Raw genomic sequence first — 25,828 nt, 5'->3', positions numbered from 1 at the left:
TAAAAGTAGTTTTTCCTGAACGGCCACGAAACATTTAGATATTAGTAGTAGATATTAGAAGTCATCATGATTGCCACAATTTTTTATGTGTATTGATGTGACTTGTTGTACATATTTGTTTAATAAAATCGGCATCTCAGAATATACACAAGCAGCAAGCTAGTCGACAAACATACGTTTGTGTTTTAGTTGTCTATTGTTAGAAGTGTTGCTATGTTAGGAACATAAGGTATAGAGAAGACTATATATATATAGAGATCTCTCCTAAAATGACCTGCAGTGTCAACTTGGGCAATGTAAATTCAACACCAGACCTGATTTTATACTGAATAGGTAATTAGCCTGGCATCAACAAGCAAAGATGATCTCCCATCCAAATCTCCTTGTATAATTATAATGACAATCCTGTTTTAACCTGTGTAATTAGTGGGTGATGTTAATTTTAACCTGTTTAATTGCCAGGTGATGTAAATTTTTAACTCATTTAATTGATCATTGACATGTTTTTTCAACATCACGCAAAGATAAATAAATGTACAATAAAATATTACTTAAGTTTCCAGTTTCATTAACCGTTTTTCTTGTTGATAATTTTTCTACATTATTGTAATTTTCCATTTGAACAGAAACCATTTGAGAATTATAAATGACAGGAAAGATAGTTTATAGTTCTATACACAGTCCTGTTGTCATAAGTTTTCCGATGACATTTTCAATGAATTCAATTCCCAGCAGTGACCCTATAAATAATTGAAGATGAAAAATTCATGATCACTCTGTTAGGCTATTGTACACGAAGTTATTCTAGTGAACTTATAATAAAAAATTTAATATGTACTGAAGTTAAACTGCTTTATTGGGTTTATATACTTTTTTGTTGTAATCTTTCATGTAATTTGTTTACTCTTCAGTTTACATCTGACGCATTTTGTTATCTTATAATTTACATGGAACAAAGAAATCGGCAATAAATAAAGTTTATGTTTGGGAAGATTGTGCCAGGCATAAACGATTTACTAAATAGGTTGTTAATTAGCGTTTATGTAACATGTTAGCAGTGTGTCTGAGGTGGTCCTGATGGAATATCACACAATTTGGGGATCTCAAAGTCTTGAGCCTGACATCACATCAAATACTGAGTACATGTATCTGTGTACTGAATTATTCCAGTTAATAATCCTTTATATAACATCTTAGCAGTTTGTTAGAGGTGGTCCTGATGGGATATCGCACAATTTGGGGATTTCTAAAGTTTGACAGGGCAGGATCCAGCCAGTTTAAAAAGAAAGGGGTCCAACTATATGTCCCCATTCAAATGCATTGATTGTCCAAAAAAAGGGGTAGTTCTAAAGAAATTGTCCCCACATTTATGGTGTTGTGACCAGGTCACTGTCTGATGCATGACATTTATACATCTGACAAGTACTCAGTACATGTATCTGTGTCCATGAAGTTTCTTAGAATTATTCCAGTTTAGAGGAATTCAGATTTGGCTGTCGATATAATATACTGTTCATAATGAGGCCTTTAAAAGCTTGCTATGAGGTATTGGATACGCTCATATTTGAAGGCTGTACTGTTGACCTACAGTTGACAACCTCTATGTGGTTTGATCTATGAAAGAAAGTTGCCTCATAGGCAATCATACCATATCTTCTTCTTCATATTTGGGGCCTTGTAGGCCAAGTGGTCTAAGAAGTTATACTGTTATCAATAGCCAGGCAACATTGAGGTTGTGAGGTCAAACCCACTTGGACAAGTGCACTCGACTAGAATCTTAAGTGACTAGGAATTTCAGTTTTCCCATTGAAGGGTGGGTCATGGTTTTTTCCTGGCACTTCGGCTTCCTCCATCTATAAAATCTTACCCCCACGAAATAGCATAAAAGTGGTGTTAAAACAACAAGAATCAAACAATCAATCTCCTTTATAATCATGATAATGTAATTGTATTCTTGTCAACAGCAAAACTAGTTGAATAAAATTAAAAGTTTTATTCACAATTGTGAAATAAACTTTAATTTTTTTTTAAATAAGTTGATCTTTTAAAAGTGATATTTCATTTCACTTCCCCAATGCAATTACAATTTTCACATTTTACATTTATTGTGTAATTTAATTTTGCTGAAGGGATAAATACTTTGACTCTTGTATTTGATAACTATAATTTCATGTCAAGAACTATTGATTTTTGATAGCTGTTAGATTTTCAACAATTCGAAAATCTTTATATAAACTTGTTATGCATAAGAAATTGTTTTTCAGCGTAAAAGATATAAATAAGGCCTTTGTTTTTGAATTTGTAATATATACATTTGTTGATTTCGTGCCTGTCACTTCTAGAATTAAATAAATGGTTGTCTTTTAGTTTTTTATAGAGAACTTTTCCTTAATTAGGTTGCATTCCAAGTCTAGTAGAAAATTCTATAAAAGATTTTTTTTTTTTAGAAAATTCAACTGCACTTCATAAAAGTCCTTTGTACTTTACTATACATAGACTGATTACAATTTTAATGTGTTATTATGATACCTCTGGAACCAAACATGCATGCCGAATAATGCACTTTATTAGAAAATAAAGGAATTTATTGAGGATTTTATAATGTTGTAAGGTTAATACTTTCAGATTTAATGTAAGCATCGTGATTTTTAAGACACGACTTTGATTTTGCAGGACATAATTGCGTAAACAGTTATTTCCGCTTGCCTAACAATAACACAATATTTTTTTATTTTCACTTCTGGTAGTAATTTGTTGTATGCAGATGGCTATATGCATGTGCTATTATAAAATTTTATAAATCTGTAAAATTTGTAGTTTTTACTAAACTTCCATTCCAACTCTTAATAGCAAGTAAAGTTAGTGGCATTGCCAATTTTCTTTTTTTTATTATGTGGACTTTTTTGTATTACTGTTCTCAGTGAACTAGATTCATAACTTATTAGTGCTCAAGGGAGCTTTTTTTTTTGGATGGATTCAATAGATACAGATTTTCACCTACATGTTTAAAAAATCCAGAATTTGTTTCGGACACAAAATCAACAGCATGGCAGCATGTATCAACAAAATTACAATTGTTCCTCAATCTACAAATCCTGTCCTCCTATAAATAAAAGAGTCCACTGTAATTAAGCATCTGATTTCATCTTTGACTCTGAAAAGACTAAGAAAATGAATTATATAGACTTCAATGCAGGAAAGACTTTTCTATAGATGGCTTTACATTAAATTATGCTTTGAAGTAAAAACAAGGCATTTATTATTTCCCTTTCTTAATTGGAGCCCACTTAGACATATTTTACTAAATAAGTTTTTTCCTTGTAAACAAATGTTCTAAAATAGTCATTCATGTCTTTAAAAAGTATTTGAATTACATTTTTATCTTATATGTGTCTTTTCCTGTCTATTATATTGTTAATTTTTGTCATTTCTCTTCAACAAGACATATTTACCCCAAATCATTTGTACAAAGACAAAGTATATGGTATGCATTAAAAGTATTAAATGTTGACTTCTTGTATACATTATGTATTTAAAGTTTATTTATAATACTAGTCTACTTGGATGTTTTCCAAATGAAAAGGGCAGAGGTGGTTTTAAAAAAATGATAACAAAAAATGCAATCTTTAAATGGGCTTCTTTGTTGAAGGTTAACAAGGTGTAAACAAATTATATCTTATTCTGCATCCTTTTAGAATCCTCATTAGATATGAAATCCACCTACATGTATTAAACATGTGTAAAACATTCTCGTTTGTTCATAGATACCTCATAATCATTATAGCCTTAGGCCAGATCAAAATATAAGTGTGGTTCCAGTTACCCATACCTAGCCTACATTTTAGTCTAAATAATAGCCTACCCTAAAGATTTTTTTGTCATTTTTTATTAAGCCATGTTAAGGTCAGAATGTTGCTCCCATAGATCATGAAAGACTCAATGTAACAAAAAAACACATAAAAAAATTCCTACCTACCCTAACTTTTTGTTAGATAAAGCTGGAACCACACATACTGTTTTATTTGGCCTTAGATATTACTTGCTCAGATTTGCTTTTGTTTGTCCTTGCTCTTGATATATAATACATGTAATACCCTTGGGTGGCTGACATGATTGATTTCACAGCTGACAATGTGATTATTCCTTCGATCATTGTATACATTTACTACAAAGACTGTTTTCCTTAATGATGACTCCATTTGAAATATCTATCTGAGGTCAGGTTAGTAGCTGAGGATAGATGAGAAAGCCGATGTAGTCAGATTGCCAAAGAAGAAATAATGAATTATCATTTTCATCTTTTCTTTGGTCATGAAATATTTCAAACCAAAAGGTCAGACAGAAACAGTGTCATTTACGTAAAGTGTAGTTTGTGATATGAAATCCAGACACTATTATGTCACTAGTTTTTGTAATGAATTATTGATAATATACCAAAAATGCATGATTTGACTACTAAAAAAAGATTAATTTCAACCATTTGTACTTACAAATGTATTATATGTAAATGAGAATGGAAACGGGGAATGTGTCAAAAAGACAAAAATATATATATCATGACTTTGTATTGAAGAAATAGTCGGTCAGTTGACAAAAGCGAGTTCCCACTCACACAATGTCCTATCACTGTCTTCATCTTAAATTGACATTTATCAAAAAAGTATCAAAAAGAACTAGTACATGTACATGACTGATATATCAAATGAATAAGATGTACATGTAGAAATGTTTAAAGTTTTTTTGTTTATTTCTTTTGTCAAGATGTAAATATATGTACTGGTATGTCTTTCATTTTTCGATCATAAATAATTTGATATGATCTGTTTTTTAATCAGATTGAGGACTTATGAACAATCATATACATTGACTCTACATGTATATAAATACTTGACACAAAATTTAATATTGAAACTATTTGATAGATTATTGAAGACTAATTAATACTGTAACTTAGAATGTAATGTATAATATTTGGAGTGTTGATAATCAGATCAAAAAGCCTCCCTCTATACTCCCTTACTAATGATTATCAGGCTGTTGTCTGCTTGGGTTTCTTTCCAAGTCTGAAGACAACTCAAACATTACCCTTAAATACATCAAGGCATTGATTCGGCAGCGGAATGTGCACACAATGTATTCATTGCCAAGGATAAGTAGTCTTTTATCACATGACCTTCATCCTGGCAGTTAAAACATAGATTCCGACAGCGTTTTAGTTTCTGCAGGCATATGTTTTTGTTCTGACAGTAATGATGTTTTATCTTAATTTGTCAATTATTATGCATGTAGTTGATATACAGATTGACGGTGTGGCTATTAATTCGATACTGCTAACATTTTGGACATGAGTTTGGATCTAGTTCAAAATTCGGCTTTATAGAAATGTCCTCAGTTAAATAGATTTTCTGTTGTATTATGTCTGAAAAGTTTTGAGATAAGGAACTGATGAGTTATAAGTCTATGGTGGGACATGCAAAATAACAGTGAAGAAAGAAAGATCTGATTAAAATCAGATTGGCTAGTACATGTTTTGTATTGTAATCCCTGAATTGGCAGACATTGTCTTTTCATTAGTGTTGCAGACACAGACGTTGATATAACTTCTATCATTTTATGGAAGAAATATTGTACAATGACAAGATAGAGAGGAATACAAATCACTAAAAGCAATTTTAAATAACTTGTTGATTTTACAAAGCTGTCTCACAGTCAAGTTAAAAAAAATTGCCCAAGTTTCATGAAGAAAGAATTTTTTTTCAAGACTGATAATTAAACACAATGAGTCTACATTTGTTACAGAGATGAGATACAAATTGACTTTTGTAATTCATCCTGATGTACATAAAGACTGTCTGGCTTTTAATTTTCAGCAGCAAAAGAGAAGTTTCTCATTCAAATTTAATTCTCAGACTAATTCCTTTTCAAATCAAGAAATAGATTTGTTTTACACGTTTTGGGAGACAGGTGTTTCATTAAATTCTTTGCAATTTAAAAACTGAAACAAGAAACTATTAGGGGAAATATTTTTTTATTAAAACAAAGGAGATAACAATTTGTTTGCATGTATGTCAACGAAGACATTAATATTAAATCTAAGTTACTTGTGCATAGAAGTGTGAACAAATTTCCTGGCAACTGGTTTATTCAATTATAATTTTTAATCATTAGTTAAGTATTGAAATTAATTATAAGATTCAGATGAAACAGCTTGCTGCTGATGACTCTACAACAGATTAACCTTAATTCCACCTGAGTAATTTTGGTTTTAATAAAAAAAAAAAAAAAAATCTTCATATCAGATATAATTGGATCTGAGCTCCATGTCATAAATCTTGGTACTTGTAGTACAAAATTTGTGCTTGAAACACCAAATTCTAATTTTTGATTGGTCAATTTCTGAGAGTCTGAGAGTGAATCTGATAATCATGCTAAAAATTTGTATGACCTCAAGACCTGACCACTTGCAAAACAATTTAACGCTTGTCTGAATATTGTCAAAAAAAATAATCTCACATAGTCATAAGACAATTAGAATGTATTCTTATGGTGAAGACTTCAAGTTAGATCAATTATCATGCAAGATTATGTTTGATTTCGGTGAATTAATCTGATAATTTTAGCCTTTAGACTTATAAAGAAGAGGTCTCAATATGATCTTATTGTCAACATTTCATTGCATTGTGATCAGTAGACTGATTAGTTTCTTCATGAGAAATTACTTCAGCTTCCTAGTCCTAGAGGCAAAGAATGTTGTATCTTATCAATATATATATAAAAAATAAAATGGCTGAAGTAATGCATCCTTCAATTTCTTCAACAAATATTTATCTTACTATTTACCAATATCTCCAAACGTGTTCTTATTCTTAATGACAAAAACATTATCGTAAGACATACAACAGTATTCAAAACACAACATAGTAAGACGCAACTAAAAATCAGGTATGACACATCAATAACCATTTATTTAAAAAAAAATTTACATCTTTGCTGGATGCATTGTTTCATGAAGCTTTCTGTTTTTATTTTTTTTAGGAAAGTTATCATCATCAAAATATATGACGATGAAGAATATGAAAAGAATGAAGAGTTCTATTTAGTGCTTGATGAACCATGTCTTTTGCGAAAAGGATCAGGTACCTATATATTTTTATGTTTTTTAAAAGTCATAAGATTTATACTCAGAATTCCTTGTTTTAGTGTTGAATTTATATATCTCCCAGAGGATGCAATTATATATTGCTGATGTCTGCAATCCAACTTCTATGGAATTGGAAATTAATACAACCTTTTCCACTCCTAACACTTTATGTCAGATTAACGGAAATGTGTTTTTGTGAAATGAAAAACAAATATGCAGATGTTGTTCTATAAATGAAATGTTAAGTTGATTGGAACTGTGAAATCTGGTTTCAGGAATAATTTGTAAAATGTTAAAAACTAATTTCTGGTATCAGGAATTGCAAAATGTTCAAACTAATTTCTTGTATCAGGAATTGCAAAACATTAAAGTAATAATTTGAATTTTAAGGTTGAATAACTTTTCATACCCTGGATTACTTTTAGATCATGAGCTTTAGGTTTAAAATTGCTTCTGCTTGATTTTAAAATGTCGAATTAATTTGTCTTTTTAAATTTGTCAATTAAACTACACTGTAGTAATTGGTATCCGTTAGGTTAACATTTCTCTGTAAAATTTATCAACAATGACCCATTTTGAATGAACCCAGAGTTCGTTAAAATTGCAGCAATGCTGTATTAAAGAAAAAGATTGAAAAAACAGAATATTGAAACATTTTGAATGAACATGGTTAGTTAATCTGTTGTAAATGAAAAGATTGAAAAAACAGCACACATCTGATACATTTTAAATGAACCTAGTTAGTTCAAATTGCTGTAAACATTGTAAAGGAAACGATTAAAAAAACAGCATATTGATGCATAAGAAATGAACCCTGAGTTAGTTAAATCAGCTGAAATGGAAAAGAATGGACAAAAACCCACCAGAAACATAAGATACATACTAAATGAACCTAGTTACGTAGTTAAAACTGCTGTAATGGAAAAGAATGAAAAAAAAAAAAAAAACAATATGATTGATTTTGGGAGAACCCAATTAGTTTAAACTGCTGTAACAGAAAAGAATGAAAAAAGCATATTGTCATATGATACATTTTAAATGAACCCAGTTAGTTAATATTGCTGTAAACATGGTAAAGGAAAAGATTGAAAAAACAGCATATGACACTTGAAGAAATGAACCCTGTCTGTTGGTTAAATCCGCTGGAATGGAATAGAATAATAAAAAAACCCCAAAAAAACCATAAGATTACATACTAAATGAGCCTAGCTAGTTAAAACTGATGTAACGGAAAAAAATGGAAAAAAAGAAGCATATCACCATATGATTCATTTTAAGTGAACCCAGTTAGTTAAAACTGCTGCAACAGAAAAGAATGAAAAAACAACATAAGATGCATACTAAATGAACCCAGGTAGTTAAAACTGTTGCAACAGAAAAGAGTGAAATAAAAAAAAATCAAGATAGATACAAACTAGATGACAACAGTTAAATAAAAGCTGCTGTATAGAAAAGAATGAAAAAAGCATATCACCATATGATTCATTTCAAATGAACCCAGTTAGTTAAAACTGCTGCAACGGAAAAGAATTAAAAAAAAACGCCGACATATGATTCATTTTGATTGAACCCAGGTAGTTAAAACTGCTGTAATTGAAAAAAGTATTAAGAAAAAAAGAAAAAAACATAAGATACAAAGTAACGTTCTAAATGAACCCAATCAATGAAAACTACTGCAACAGAAAAGAATGAAAAAAAGCATATGATTCATTTTGAGTGAACCTAGTTAGTTAAAACTGCCGTTACGGAAAGGAATGAAAAAAACAACATAAGATATATTTTACAGATCAGTTAATACACATTAATGAATCAACAGATGAGATATAATGAGTTATTATAATTACAAATAGTTTCAATTAATACTGGTGTACATGTATTTAGAACATCTGGTGTCTGGTTATGATAAATCGGTTAAAGATAAACAGATGTAAATCAGCTTTTCTTATGTAACTAACATGTTATTGAAGCAGTGTTTTAATTAAAGCTGATTAGAAAAAAGATCCTGACTTCTTGAACGTAAGCTGTGTTGCAACAGTTTTTAACAAATTTAATCTCCTTGATGTTGGATTATGAAAATTTCATGGAATGTAAATTTGAAGCCATTTGGTATTTTAAACTTCTGAATTTCAAAAAAATATAAAAAATTAGTGAGCAAAATGTATTATATTATGTCGGATGTATCATGTAGGAAGGCAAAACAGAGACATTGCAATATACAACATAATACATTTGAGGGACTGCAGTTAGTTTTCAAGTCTAAATCAAAATATTGACTTCTGTGTTTAATTCTTTTACTTTGAGTCTTTTTTAATTTATTAAGGAAAAAAACACTTATTTGGTTCTAACATTATAGTTGCTTATGAGAAGGCACAGCTTTCTTTAGCAAGTATTAAAATCTTGAATTTTTTATTAGGTTTAGATCCGATTAATAATTGAACAAATTATGGACAAAAAAAGCACCAACCTTTATACTAACACTTATAATTCTATATTCTCTGAATACACAAATCTAACAGAACAAAATACTTTTATGCAAATTTCCCCCAAAATTGCTATTCAGCCTTTCATGATCTATAGAAGTGTGATTATAAATGTAGTGTTGTGAGAAACTATATAAACTTGCATGGTAATTTTTCTAGACTCCGAGACAGAGGAGGGTGAGGAAGATAAGTATATTGAAAGTAAATTGACTATTTTTACATTTGCTTATAGATGTAGTGATATGGTGTTTATTGTTGATATTAAAAGTTACATAAAAAGTTCAGTTTAGCTTTTAGGAACATTGGTCTGAAGTGAAGATTTTGCATGATGGTTAAATTATTTTTCCCGAACTAATTTGTTGTTTATCATTTTTATACCTTATATAGTCTATGTGGTATGATATATTCTGGGGGTATAATGTAATACATGTATAAATCAGACCACTTACATGTATTTTCGTCAGATCTCATTTGTTGTTTATCATTTTTATAACCTCGTAAATGAGGTACAATGTATTGGGGGTGTAAATGTTATATTAATCTCATTATTTTTCCAAAGCTAATTTGTTGTGTTGTTGTTAAATATTTTATCATTTGTATACCCCATTCAATGACGCATGATGTATTCAGAGGTTATAAATGAAATATGAATCAGATCAAATTTGTTGTTTTTCATTTTAAGACCCTAGCCTATGAGCTTGAGGTACAATGTATTTAGAGAAAGAGGTGTCAAATGATATTTATATAGTTTTCAATGTGAAAGTCTGTCATCTTATTGCCTAGAAGCCACATGATTTCAATATCATTCTTAAATTCTTTACTGTAAACGCTTGTAATTTTCACCAGACATTATGCAGTTGTGATGCCCATTTTTAGATGGAGACTAATAATAAAAGGATCTACTGTCTGCAAAGCAAGGGATATGATGGCTAATATGATCTTGCTCCTAAGATAAGGGTTCTTTAAATCATGATGTATTTATAAGGGTATATATTATAACTAAAAGGATCCATTGTTTGGAAAGAAAGGGATGTGAATGATGGATAATTTGATCTTGCTTCTAAGGGTTCTTTAATTCATGATGTATTTATAAGGGTATATATTATAACTTAAAGATTCCATTGTTTGGATAGAAAGGGATGTGAATGATGGATAATTTTATCTTGCTTCTAAGGGTTCTTATAATTACTGGTATATATTATAACTTAAAGATTCCATTGTTTGGAAAGAAAGGGATGTGAATGATGGATAATTTGATCTTGCTTCTAAGGGTTCTTATAATATATGATGTTTTACCGGTATATGTATAACGCTCTTGTATTTAAATTCCACAGAAAAAAGGAAAAGAAAAGGTAATTAGTTTCATACATACCTGCTGGTATTATATGAATATTTACTTACCAAACTTGTTAGCTTATTATGCTTATTCTAATTATGGAATAAATTGATATGACCTCCAAGGGTTTTATATGAATCAATAACTTTATCGTCTTTCTACGAAATTCGTATGAAATCTTTAATATTTATTGGTAGAAGAGTTAATTGAGTTTTAAGATAAATCAAATAAAGAATGGATATCAAATGTACAAATTTACAAAGCAGCGGTTTTTTTTGGAGTTCAATTTCATGGAAAAACATTTAAATCACTTCTGTACAAAGAAAACAATAATATATCCATAATGAAATATTTTCTTTAAAATGGTTGTATCCGGGGTCGAAATCTAAAAAAAACAAAACAATTTTGTAATACTATGCACAGGATGATTTTCTTTGTTAAGATTTTCATTTAAATAAAAATTTTGCCGGGATCAATGCATAGAGAAGAATAAATATTTCACCTCCAAATTTTTTACCCATATCAAAATAAACACTGTCATCAGTGTCATAAATGTAGGTATAAAAAGATATTTAAATCTGATCTAGACAAAAATATAGTGGGCGTAGAACTATATATAACCTTGGAATTTAAAAGGACATTGAAATTTCAGTGTTGTTTATAATAATATAAGGTCATCCTGTGATTTCGATAAAATCTTCCTGAACTATTTACATTTATAACTGTGAAATTAATAGGTTCCTGTTCAATTGTTTATCATGTCAAAACATGTTTCTCACTAGATTTCTTATTCAAGGAGGCTTTTAAAACTTACATCAGGAATTAAATACAATTTGGGTGCAAAGTTGCTGTTTTGCAAATGACTGGCTCATTCCCTGTTTTTAAGCATGAAACATCACATTCATAATGAACACATCAAAGTCCCTTACTGACAAAATGACTGACTGATGCTGCAATTAGTTTTGGACTTTTAAAAAAAATTAAGTCAAAACCTTAGGCATATTGTTTTCTTTCAATCCATACTGCGTTGTTATACCCCACTTACTTGAAGGGGTTAAATAATCTGTTTGTTGATTGGTATGTTTGCTTCTTCATTCATGTGTCTTATCTAGTTGTAACTACAACTGCTCTGAAAGAAGTGTCTGGATTATAATCTTACATTCCTAGAATCTTTAATATCAGATGGATTGTGGACTTTATTTGTTTTTCATTCCAACTGATTTGGGTTTGGTTTTTTTTGGAGGGAGGGGGTGATTTCATATAACTGAAGTTCAGAACATATAGACTTCACCATATATATATATATACAAGTCCGGATGGGAGTATGACTGTGTGAGATCTTGTTACATTTTTGGGGTGTTTGTTTTATGATTGATTTTTTATTTTTATTTACCAATTTTTACTGTTTTCAACTGATTTTTGAACGATCATCTGTAACGTCTTCCCTTCTTTTCAAGTTTTTACAGAGTTTTTGTTTGTTTTCCAACATTATGCCTGTTAATGTATGTCCAACTTGTCTGAATGTTTCTTGAATCTATTATATGTATTTTTTTCTCATATTGTTGTACAGTCAGTGTAATGTAAAAATGTCCGTGACTTGTATGTAAAACCTTTACATTGTTATCTCTGAGCCTCACCAGACCTTTTGTATATATCCCCCATCAGATGTTGTAATCATCGCCCATTTTCATCTTCATCCATCGGAAGCATGGGAATCCTTTGCATGTGATCACATGTTGTTGACCTCCCTTTTTGGTTGGTGTTATGATGTATAATTTGTGGAAATCCTATTTTTGATCTGAGCAGTGGAAAATCAATCACTGTTCTGGATCTAACTTTGTTAATGTGTGCTAACGAGATAAATATATTATTTCTGGTGTAATCTCTTATTATTGAGCATGAAATAAATGGTTTTGTCTTTGTTGTCAAAGTTAGATGTAATTTATTAAATATTGGTGATAATTGTTGCTTGGAATTTCAGCAAGGCAATTGGTTTCGACACTTCAATATTAACAAAATATTCTTGAAGTATTTGTGAAAATCTAGACCCACAGTGCAGCTAGTGGCATTTCGAAAATTGTCAAATTGTTAGTGAAGCAATCTCTATCAATTACCGATAAGTTTATCAATTTTGAAATTTCTGAATAGTTGGGATTTATTAAATATCCTGTACAAATGGATTTCAATAATAAAAGAATAAAAAGTTAATTTTTTTTACATTTTTGTTCTTTTTGCCCTTATTTAAAGAAAAAATGAGATACATTCTCTTTATATATTTTTTGATGATTCAATATATATCTTGCTTTAATTAAAAAGATTGCTACTGTATAAATACAAACATTTAGTTTTCAGCTGTGACACAATAATGGGATTTTGGTCTGTCTGGTTATGTAATTTGTCTGATGCAAGAAAAAGTCAGAATTATTAGAGAAAATGTAATAAGAAATTATATCAATATTATCTATTCAATAGGAAATACAGAACCTCTGCCAAATGAAGAAAACGAAGAACTTATGGAGATGGGAAAGCCTCGACTTGGAGATACCACAAAGATTAATATACATATTATAGAAAGCTATGAATTTAAGGTTTGATATACATATCAATTTTGAACCAGCAAATACGACATCCCACCTCTTACACATACAAACAAAACCTCATGTGCATTTTCTACTTACAAAATGCCAATATCATAAAAAAAATTATACCACCACTCGAGGTGTTGGTTTTTAGTGTCATTCCCAGTACTACTGGTCTGTTCATCCAACAAATTATATTTTATTCTGGAAATCCTGAACACACGACTTCAACATATTTAGGTGGCTACTTTTCAGTTGAGGGTGTTTTTGATGTCTGTCAGAAACCTACATCATCTTTTCTGATGCTATCAATAGCTAGTACGGTACATTCTTCATGATAAACCACAAGTTATAGAGCAGTAGTTTGTAAATTGCTTTTGGGCTTGCAATATTCTTCTCTACAAGCCAACAGAATCCAACTAAAATTTTCACAAAATTGAGCTTCTGGCTTGTGAAGGCTGCTTAGGTATTATGTTTAGCAGAATCACAATTCATTGTGTTAATATATACAGAAATATGCTTGCTACACTATTAAACATCTACAAACATGTGAGAATACATGAAGAAATGTAGCCTATTTGCAGTAAAAAACCCACATCCAGCTATTTATTTTGTTTGTTTAATGTTTGTGAGTTTCATTGACTTAGAACATGAAATGCAGGAATCCATGGAAAATATCAAATTATCAGTTGGCTTCATAGTAGTCAACTGAATGATTTTTATTAAAGAATGTGTTTTTTATTTTCTTCCATCTAGAAAACTAAATATTTATGTTAGACAGAGTTCCATTGATATGGAAATCCCTCACATCGCGAGCAAGAAATCGGCTAGTGGAACCAAACTTTTGAAGGAAATCTCCGATAATGACATTAGCTGATTGATACGGAATCCAACCGAAAAAGACAGCTCATGTCCATTTCGTAAACAATCTTTATCGACAGCACTGTTCTCTTGTATCATGTTTCTGAATACAGATAAGGGTCTTTAGTTCAATATCTTTTAATAGAAAAAGTCTTTCAGACTTAATGAATTATGTACTGATTCAGTTGAAAGATAGGCCTTTCGTACTAGCAATATTCCCACATTTTGGGTAAATGTAATGAGAAAGAATAACAAAAGAAATCTCGTAATGTTATAGATTACTCTACACAAAAACTTTATTGGAAATTTGACTTGGGATAGAATAACAACAAGTTTTAACGCCGTGGATCCATCATGATTGCTTGTGTGAGAATTAAACCTGTTAAATAGAAGCTTTCAAACGTTGAACAATTACGTTAGATGATCAGGACTGAGTTTTTGTTCGGTTTCTTTGAGAAACATGTTATATTGATAAAATGAAAGCAATTAACATTTGATATAGTGGATAGAAATCAATAGGAAAATGATGGCATTATGATAAATGAAATATTTGTAATGACCTATATAACGAAAATTGATCACAATTATAAATGATTTTCACTAGTCAGATATATAGTGAAGATAATAAATGATAATTGTAGCAGTTTAATATGGCTGCTTGAATACAAGTCATGAAAACCTGATCTTTTGAACCTTACTTTTGGAAATTCTTTACCATATGTTTTATGATGGTATTTGGAAATCAAAACAGTAAACCTCAAGATTTCTGGATTAAGCTAGATATCATCGTTTTTTTATGATTTTTTGTGAGTGTATGGTTTTCTTTGCCTAGAGCTTAATAATTTTCCAATTCAGAGGGTTTAGGTATATGTTTTTTTTTCTGATGACATTTTTCTTCTTGAAATTTAATGATAAGCCATCACTGTAATTATTATTAACATACCATAATTTTAATGCCTACGAAATGTGAAAAAAACAGTATTTTAGGTTAGAACATGAAAATGGAGATTATAAATTCTCATGTTGTTGTTGAGGAACCTTAAATGTCTGATTTCTTTATCATCTTCTTCGTTCCATTATTTATTAGATGCAGTCTTGCATTGTCTATGTGTATAATTGTAAGTTTGACAAGTCGTACATAGAATCTGCTTATTTCAGTCTGTCGCATTTGTTTAATCATTTTCACCTATGAATTCATTTTTCTTTAAGTTTATTGGAAGCAGAAAAATGTTAAGTCATTGGTAATCTGCTGGCTTAGATATTCTTCATTCTCACCTGAATTTGTTTCCTTGCAATTTTCCCGTGCCTTTTCATGAGGAAAATGTCACTTTAGTGAGTCATTTTGAAGTCTTGGAGTCTAATTGAAAAGATATATGCAGAGTTTTTTCTAAATCATGTTCCTGAAAGGGATGTTCTATGGATTCAATTAATTGCTTTTTGAAATGTTCATGTACCGTTACATTATTTTATGTTAGATTAACCTTTGCAAACTCCAGGTATTAATAGAAAGCTCTTCAGAATTGATAGTTCAATTGAACACTTTGATTTTATAAAAAACGGATTGATTTTTTTACAAATGAATCTTTTTATATATTATAATGTACTCTTACTTTTACGTCACAAAATTGGGTGTTAGCTTTTAATAAGTACATGAAGAATACTAGTTCGCATACCCGTGTATTATAATTGGTATTTAAATATTTGAAGTTACTTTATCAAATATTGATATGATATTTGTACTCTGTCCACAGTGACAGCTTGTCGCTAATCATAATTTCTGAATAAAATCAATCTCATTGATTATATAACTTAATTCAGGCTGTATTAATCAATTGTATAGTGAGTAACCGATAAAAAGAAATCATTTTTGTCATTCTTAGTTGACACAAACTGTATATGAGAAATGATTGTACCTGCTATGATCATGGCTATCAACACATTTTCTCAATGATTTTCTTAATAAAATGGTCACATCTGTTTTGTTACATAAATTACTTATTTTATTGCCTTTTGGTAAGATTTGAATCTAATTAATTATATTGAAGTTTATAATAAAAAAAATATTTCCATTGTTCAGTTTCTGCAGGATTTTATTTCTGTCGTCAGATTTATGTTGACATGTATGCAGTTTGCAAAACTGTAGAAAAAAATGCATAAACTTTGCAAATTAATGCACTGTAAGCTAGCTGTTAGTAAACAAATCATACTCAAATTTGTTGTATATTATTTAAAGGTTATTTTTTATGACATTGGTATCATGTTATACATTTAACAAAATAAGTTGCAGTACAATGAAACTTATACGTAAAGTTAAAGGGCTTTATGTAATCCATGTAATTGTAATAGAAAGTTATAGATATGAATATTTATGATAAAACTTTATCAAATTCTACTTATGACTGAATGCAATATGATATATAATGTTTTGTGAGGTTTACAGCCAATTACAGTCAGTGTATAGGCAAAGTTGATATATTTGGTTAGCTTGCTTTCTAGCTGAACTGCAAAGTCATTATTATGTTAGGTAAACTACCCTCTTTTAAGAGTAGACTTGTCTGTTTAAACCAATCTATCTGTCTTTTGGACAAGGCTACCTCACAAGAAGGGTAGTGTACCTTACCTAAAAATGACTTCACAGTTTAGGAGTAAGCAAGCTAACCAAAGATATTACCTTTGCCTACACAATCAATGCAATCAGCTGTAATGATATGACTAAAGAATAGTTCGTTCATTGTGACACACATTTGTGAAGTGAGCAATGGTGTTTCAGATACTGAAATTTGACTGTTCCCTTTTGTTTTTTTCATCTCAGCATTATGTTTGCTAGACAGCACTGAAATTTGACTGTCACCATCTTTTCTTTCTTCTGTCTGCTATGTAACAAACTGAAAATCTGCCATGTAACAAACTGAAAATGTTTGTGTCACATTGTTTTTTTTCCATTTTCTGTAACATTCAGGATCACAGTGAGTAGACTGCAACCAGTAATAGTGATGACGATCGCTGTGTTGAAGAGTCATTGATTTCCTTCAGCTGTTCTTTGCTCTTTGGTTGGGTTGTTGTCTCTTTGACACATTCCCTGTTTCCATTTTCAATATTATTTTCAATCTTTGCACTGTGCAATTGTTTATACTCAATTTACTCAAATTGAATTTGATTATGAGTGTACCATAGTTTATAATAATGGGTTCTTTTAATATAAATTGTACAGTAAAACCACTTCAAAATGTAATATATTGTTATGTTAATGTTTTGAATATAAGAATTATAAAGTAACATGTTTTTGTCATTTTTCTTTTGTAGAATGTAGTTGACAAGCTTCTAAAGAAAGCCAATGTTTCATTGGTTGTTGGTACATCGTCATGGAGAGAACAGTTCAGTGATGCCATAACAGTTAGTGCAGGTAGGTTATCAAAATAGAAGATCTGTTATTGTTAATGTTGTTTATTTTACTATACCTCATTTCAGTTTATTGTTTATCAACTACAGTGGGATGTCGATTTAAGAATATTGTAAATAGAAACGGCATTTTGGAAAAAAAATAATGTCTTTACTGTAAATTCAGTAATTATTGCATTGATTTATTATTGCAATTTTGTCATTTTAAACTAAAATGCAATTTTGATTTTTGCAATATTGAGAAAAATCCTGTTTAATTCATATTAGAAAATTCAAAATGTGAGTTAAAATTATTGGGTTGTAACCCTGTTGCATTTTCACAATAATAAAAACCATTGCAATAATTTCTGAATTTACAGTATATGAAACCTACAATCATGACCTTGCAATATACTGATGAACATCCAATTAAAAAAAAAAAAAGGGTTATATATTATCAATAAATAATTTGAGCAACTGGACAATATAAATGATGACCTTTCCATATTTTATCAATTGGACATTTGTACAATCATCAGTTATTTTTTCTACATTCAGAAAATGAGTTTTTTTGTTCAACATTTCCTTGGGGTGGAAAAATTAATGTTCAATTCATTGGAGTCGTAGTACTGAAATGGTGTTACTTTTATCTCTATTATAGAGGCCTCAGAGGATTGACCAAATGAACAATGCATGACTTTTTTCATGGATTATCTCATATCATTTTTTGTCGGTATGTCCATGAGTACATTCTAAATTGGTTAAATTTTTTGCAAGTTGTTCCCTTTCTCATAATCTTATGGTTTTTTTTCTGACCTTGGTTTGATTTGGTATTTAGCAAAAATTCTAAGAAATCAATGTTGATACATCAGTGAAAATTCTCTGCATCATTTTCTACATTTGAAAATGCCTGTACCAAGTCAGGAATATGACAGTACTTGTCCATTCATTTTTGACGCGTTTTGTTATTTGATTGTGCCATGTGATTATGTACTTTCCGAATTGATTTTCCTCTAAAGTTCATTATTTTTGTGATTTTACTTTTTATCATGACTTGTTGCAAAAAAACTCTTCAGCAACATTTTGGATAATAAACCTGAACACTTCATGCATACAGATTTAGTTTTCAGAAACCTAGATGTATTATTGATATCTTTGATACAGGTTATGCTTTGTACATTTGAGTCATAATGGCCTATATTTCATGCTTGAGAGAATTCAGATATGTTTGATTTACATTTCTTGGAATCTAAAATCATTTAAGTGAGAATAGACAATAAAAATGTTGCCATTTTTTTACAGTTTGATTAATATTTCAATAATTCAGATACAATTCATTAAATCACAACGTCACAATTTTATTGAAACATTTTAAATGGAATCTGTTTGCTTAAACAGAAAATGGTAAAGATGGTTGAAAAAACTAAATTAATTATATACTGCAGATTCAGTGCAGTCTGTTTACATATTTATTGCAGGACAATTGCAGAGCAAGATGTTAAGATTTTTAGTTTATTTGAACAATTTATTTCCATATGAAAGATCACTCACTCTGGCTCCAAGGAATATATATGTCAGCTTAACCTAATTTTATAACAAATTACAAAATTTTGCAACATCATCATTTGAAACACAGATTTATTGACATCAATTAATCTACATTGTAATAATGCTTATTGAATCTTTGACATTGAAAAGATTCGGATATCATGAGATATTAGCTTACAATATAGGCCTTGTTATTCACCTTGTAAAGGTCAATAACAAATGGCATTCAACCAGAATTAACTTTTCCAAAATTTTCTGTTTAATTTTGATTTATAAATAGATTTTTAAATATTTTGTCAAGTATTTGTTGATGTTGACATTATCTGCGAACAGGTGATCTCCCTAAACAAGTAATTCCTTCTTTGGATATGAATTTAGAATTACAAAATTATTTAAGAATTGAAGGCTTCTTTTAATAACATTATTGGGATGTTAAAGTATTGACCAAAGTACATTTTATCACTTTTCTAAAAAAAAGTGCACATGACCAATGGTTTTACAACCCTATAAGATTATAATAAGAAGTGTCCAATTCTTGTAATAACATTCTTATGAATCAACAATAAAATTAGACTAAAATCAAGCTTTTTGATTGTATTTTATGCATTTATTTTATCATGGTCACAAATAGTATACATGTCCAGTACAAGTCATGGCTGTTGCATTTCAGTAAAGGAAAATTAAAATATGATATTGAAGTTCCTTGCAAATTTTGTCAGCTGAACAAAACTTCCAATTCTGATGAAATATATATGTAATGTAGTTGTAGCTGTAGCTGTTCCATTTTGTAGTAGAATCATAAGAATTTTGTCAGCCAAACAAAATTACAAATTCTGATGAAACCTATATGTAATGTAGTCATAGATGTTTCATTTTATATGTAAATAAAATATGATATTGGAGTTCCTTGCAAATTTTGCCAGCTGAACAAAATTACGAATTCTGATGAAACCTATATGTAATGTAACTATATATGGATGATACCTGTTATTACATTTGTAATGTTTCAGATTCAGATTCTTCTAAAGGTAACATGATATTCAGTTATTAAACATCATAGTATGAGTCCTAGATTTAAACAAAGTTTAAATCGATTAGAGAAATCACAGTTTTTTATTTGTCATAAATCTGTTTCTATAGTTACCTGGCCTAGTGTTTATTTTATACTTACTGGGGAAGGATTAAACGTAAGAAATTTGTGTAAATCCAGGTCAATCTTGCAATATAGATATATAAGTTAATATAGTGAAATCAGTAATTGAAAATCTGGATTTGGTATTCAAAATTTTTGTTAATCTTGCAATGTAGAATATAAGTTATAGTGAAATCAGTAATTGAAAATCAAAATTTGTTATGAATAATTTATGATTTGTTTATTTGGTGGGAGGATAATTATCAGTACTATAAAATTTAAGTACCTACTTTAAATGCTTTTAAACTGCTTGATATTTATTTATAGATAGGAGGAGGCTTATTAGTATTCAAGCAATATTTCATTTTATACCATGCTATTAAAGACTACCAAAATAATTTTTTTCACCACGCTTCAAAATGTCAGCTTTAATTACTAATTTTAAGGTTACAATTTTTATTTGAATTAAACAGGAAAAACTTTGAGATGCACATTTTATATATAATGTGATTTCAGTTCATTCAGGCTTTCCTGAAGCGAGGGATCTTGTCCAGTTTTAATGGCAATTATTAATTTCTTCTAAAATTGAAAAAAATATATCTTGCTAGGTTTGAGAATACAAATAAAACATACTGCCTTCTTCCAAATTTGATGCTTCTTTTCATAATCATAATGTAAAATAAACCCAATTTTCATGTATGCTGTGTTAACGATTAACTCAAATTTCACGTTTGATTAAAAATTACATGACATTACAATATTCACATGTACAGTTTGGAACATCAATGAGTTACACTTTCTCACTTTCACCATGTATTGTTATGGCAAGAATATCTTGTTCACAAATGATCATAACACTTCTATTGACAATTGAAGAATGAAAAGCATTTATCACTATATAGCTATCAATGAATGTGGTTTATTCTGATATAATTATGTTGAAAATAGATGGAAGCAGTACATTGCTTTTCAATTAAATATTTAATAGAGGTGGGAGGTTTGAAAGGGAACTTCCAAATTGTCTATAGTCAACATACTTTTATTCATTTTGCTATCAAACTGACAAATTAAAGTCATTAATGACCAATAAACAGTGTCCAAAATAGAACATCACTTACAATTCATCCAACATTTCATTCATATCAATTGAACAGACATAATAGCTCCATATCTTTACAAAATTTGAACTACAAATTATTTTGGCCGAAAAGAGCGGATTTGGGAACAAGTTTTGCAACTTATATTTATCCCATTCCACTTTGCCTGTGCGATTGCTGCCTAATGTAGCGGCATTTTAGAAATCTACAAGGGTGTCTTTAACTTGCAAGAGATATGGCTCTCTCTTTCTTAGTTAACTTATCAGTATAACCAAAGATTGAACTTGTTTTCATATCCCTTCTCAATAAATCAAAAGTGCTTCTAACATTTACACAAGAATTCTTTTTTTAGACTATGTTTATTTTCATTATGAGTAATATAAAGATTTTTTATTTATAGAGAAAACAAAAATTCTGCGTAAATATCTGCAATCTTAATTAGCATCTCCGTCATATAGAATATAAGTGCATTATCAATAAAGTTCCTAATGTTTTTATTTTAAAATCGAAATCTGATGTATTCTTATAAAATAAACCCATTTGGCCTAAAATAAACATTTACCTGATTGCTGTTGGTTTATGTTAAAAAAAGAAAGGAAGAAGATAGTTCTAATGCACAATACAAACCAGTAACATATGTCTGATAACAACCTTTTTTTGTTGTTTTACTTTTGCTTTATAGAAAAAAAAGGTAGGCAACAGTTTACAATATTGAATGCTTGCTTTTTTATAAGTCAATAATAGAGTGTTAAAAGCAGGAAGTTTTATATAATGGAAAACAAAAAGGGTATACTTGCAGTGTGTACTAATCCATGTTAAACATAGTACTATCATAGTACTATATATAGTACAACTAATAAAGCGAATTTTTTTTAGTGCAATATGCCGGAAAAATATCCCGAACTGTAATAAACAGGAACAAACACAAGGTTCCAAAGATTTTCTTTTTCAGGACCTAAAATATCATTGCATTTAAATGGAAAAATATTTTATGATATGGTTGTTTACATTCTGTATACAAACAATGTCATGATTGAAAATAACTTAAAAGGTCGTGGCATAGAAAATAATAAATAAAGAGCTTAGCTTTTCAGAAACAAATTAAATGCTTTTATAAAATTGTCATCTTTTGCATTTAACTAATTGCTTTAAACTAAAGTATAATGCTATTTTCAGTGGTAATTGGGTTAATACCTTAACTGGAAGGTTTGTTTTGAATTTGCTAATATAACTCAATAAAAAACATATTAAACTTTGTCAATTCTTTTTTTAATTGTTCATATGGCTATATAGTAAGACACTGTAAGTAATTGCCACAGGTAAAACAGTTGCAATGATGGGACCAAGATTTACCTAAGGGAGATAATTTTTCAAATCTTATTGACCAATATTCAAAGATTGATTGCAGACAATATCCTGTTTTGACTATTTGGTATTTAATGCTTAGTGCTTAAATTTTAAATAAAAGTTTGAAATACATTATTATCTATCTTGGAGAATAATTAAAAGATTTTAGAATGTAGAACATAAAAAGAGTTGAACGAAAGTGTTAATAGTTATATAGGCATACTTGAAATAAAATTGCTTGAATGATGCTAAAAAAAAAATGTTCTAAAAATAAACCGAAGGCATCTTGTTTTTGTACCACAGGTCTTTATTTTTTGCTACGACAGATTCTGGTTGGTAAGTATAAACAGTTTTTGATTCCTTGACATTTTTCCATTATATAATTATAATAAATAGATAACAAATATATATAACTATTGAAAGACTAATATTTTAATGGACTTATAATATTTTGTAGGTGATGAAGAGGATGAAGAAAGTGAAGAGAAACTGCCATCATGTATGGATTATGTCATGCACTTCCTTACTCTCTTCTGGAAAGTTATGTTCGCTTTTATTCCACCCACTGGTAAGTGATGCAGTAGAAATTAAAAAAAAAAAGATGTGCTGTGATTGCCAATGAGACAACTCCTCACAAAAGACCAAATGACACAGAAATTTACAACTATTGGTCACTGTACTGCCTTTAGCAATGAACAAAGCTCCATACCCCATAGTCGCCTATAAAAAAAGGTTTTTCATTATTTCACCCAAGTATATAAAACATTACATGATTGAGGTCATAAGATCAAAATGATTGAATCATTATTTAACATCTTTGGAATGTTATTAAAAAAAATCAGCTCATTTTTCATAAAGAAATTTCAACTCTCTGTTTGATTATCAAATGTGGAACTCCTTTTGTGAAAGGTATTGATATGAGATTTTTGGGTATTTGTCCGGAATATGTACTGAATTTGCAGATAGAGAGGCGAAAGATACCAAAGGCAAATAGAAAACAAACTGACAATGCTAAATTTTTGCAAAAAAATAAAAACAAAACCACAAAACACAATATAGAAAACTTATGACTCAGCAACACGAAACCAACCAAAAATCTGGGGTGATCTCAGGAGCTCCAGAAGCTTTAGAAGATCCTGGTCCACATGTGGCAACCATTGTGTTTGCTCATGTCAGTTGAAACCCAGTGATAAGTGCAATTTTGATTGTCACATTCAAGGAAAAGAGGACGGATTATGGTAAGACAAATGGAATCTATCTGTGTTCATCTTTGAAACAGATATTCCCTAAATGCAACTAACTCTGATGGGGACTGTAAAAATTTTGACGGGATGATTTCAATTTCACCACTCTTGGTTCAAAAGCTGTCTTGTAAGTAGCAACCCTCTATCAAGGAATACAAGCTCTGGAATATCCTATCAACCAGGAGATATATACTCCATATGCAGGGCTATTGGACTGTTGCTTCATAGAAATGGAAAGCTCACATGGAAATAGATACCAATTCAATTACATTTTATAAATATTTAGCACAAAAAAAATCTTTTTAGTGTATATAAAATTACCTTAAACAGTTTGAAAGTCAACAAACTATTAATTATCAAATATCACCACTATCATTCAAAAATTGATAAAAGGGCTGAGGGCTGTTCTATTAAAACATACATGATACCCAGGGAAGGCATTTTGAAAACAGAGTGACCACCCATAGGAGGGATTAAGTCCTGCATAATTGTTAACCTGTTCAACACAATATTTTGCATCCACCCATAGTGGCAAATCAAAGTTGCCTTCCCTGGGTCCCATCTATGTTTTTAACAGCCCTAAGAAAGATACACACAAAAAACATTGAATAACACCAAAAACAACATTTGCAAAAATGCCACATCTTAAAAATGTAATCCATATCAGTATGTTAAATCATAATTAATGGTTTTTTTTTACCAAGTCTCCATGATTATGATTACGTTTGAATTTACAGATTACTTTGGAGGCTGGGCATGTTTCTCTGTCTCCATCATTATGGTAGGATTACTGACTGCTGTGATTGGAGATTTGGCTTCAGGATTTGGTTGTACCATTGGTCTGAAAGATTCTGTAACTGCTATATCCTTTGTAGCTTTGGGTACCAGTGTTCCAGGTAAACAATAAAAAATATTGCAGAAATTGTTGCGATGTTTTTTTTATAGTGAAAAATGACACAGGGTTATAATAGAAATTATTTAAACTCGCTTTCTGAAATTTTGTATATGAATTTAACAGACTATTTTACCAATACCGCAAAAATTAAAATCTAAAATGAAAAAAATCGAATAATAAATGCACACAATAATTTATGAATTTACAGTAAATTCTAATTCTGAAATTGGGTGTGTGAATTTTGTACCATAGATAAAATTGCAATTTAAGAAAAATCTGCATGTTTATCAAAATGTGAATTCTTACTATTGCGATATCCACTGTGTTGCAATATTCACATTAATACACACAGCGTAATAGTTTCTGAATTTACAGTAAACCATTCAAGTATGATGAAAGTGCTTGAATAAATAGAATAAAAGGTGATAAATTTCGTTTTGAAAAAGTTGTTAAAAAATTTTGCAAGATAGCTTTTTCTTTAAAGTGTTTGATTTGTCAGTCCTATTAAAAGACAAGGGTTTACTTTGCCATAAAATAGCTTTAAATTTCAACTTTATCGTTGAATATCAAAAAGGTCGCCTTCTGGTTTAGGTTCTAAAGAGGATCTTTTTTTTAAATGCTGAATTGCTTAGATATAAAAAATCTTTTCATTGTAGTACATTATAGGCTCTAAAGTCAGCATATTTTTGAAGATGTAAAAAAAGATGATAATTTTCTTAATTATACGCATCTAACATATTTGATACTTGGCTTTCATATTGAGGAAGGGTTTTCTATTTAAGGTGGAAGA

The 25,828-nt window shown here is 29.8% G+C and overlaps 1 protein-coding gene across 4 annotated transcripts in view; it reads left to right on the top strand.

The window, feature by feature from the left end:
• The window catches only part of LOC134710931 (sodium/calcium exchanger 3-like), a 49,977-nt gene that overhangs the window by 16,868 nt on the left and 7,281 nt on the right, over window positions 1-25,828 (top strand). For 3 of the 4 annotated variants that reach the window (XM_063571347.1, XM_063571346.1, XM_063571348.1), the window contains 6 exons: window positions 7,036-7,136; window positions 9,781-9,822; window positions 13,430-13,545; window positions 17,701-17,800; window positions 23,357-23,467; window positions 24,881-25,039. In XM_063571347.1, the coding sequence (XP_063427417.1) occupies window positions 7,036-7,136; window positions 9,781-9,822; window positions 13,430-13,545; window positions 17,701-17,800; window positions 23,357-23,467; window positions 24,881-25,039 (629 nt within the window). The remainder of the gene's footprint in view (window positions 1-7,035; window positions 7,137-9,780; window positions 9,823-13,429; window positions 13,546-17,700; window positions 17,801-23,356; window positions 23,468-24,880; window positions 25,040-25,828) is intronic. The other variant, XM_063571350.1, reaches the window with a different exon arrangement.

The sequence above is a fragment of the Mytilus trossulus genome, chromosome 3, assembly GCF_036588685.1.
Source record: "Mytilus trossulus isolate FHL-02 chromosome 3, PNRI_Mtr1.1.1.hap1, whole genome shotgun sequence".
Taxonomy (NCBI): Eukaryota; Metazoa; Mollusca; class Bivalvia; order Mytilida; family Mytilidae; genus Mytilus; species Mytilus trossulus.
The sequence above is the reverse complement of the archived record's forward strand: the minus strand, read 5'-3'. Positions and strand labels throughout refer to the sequence as shown.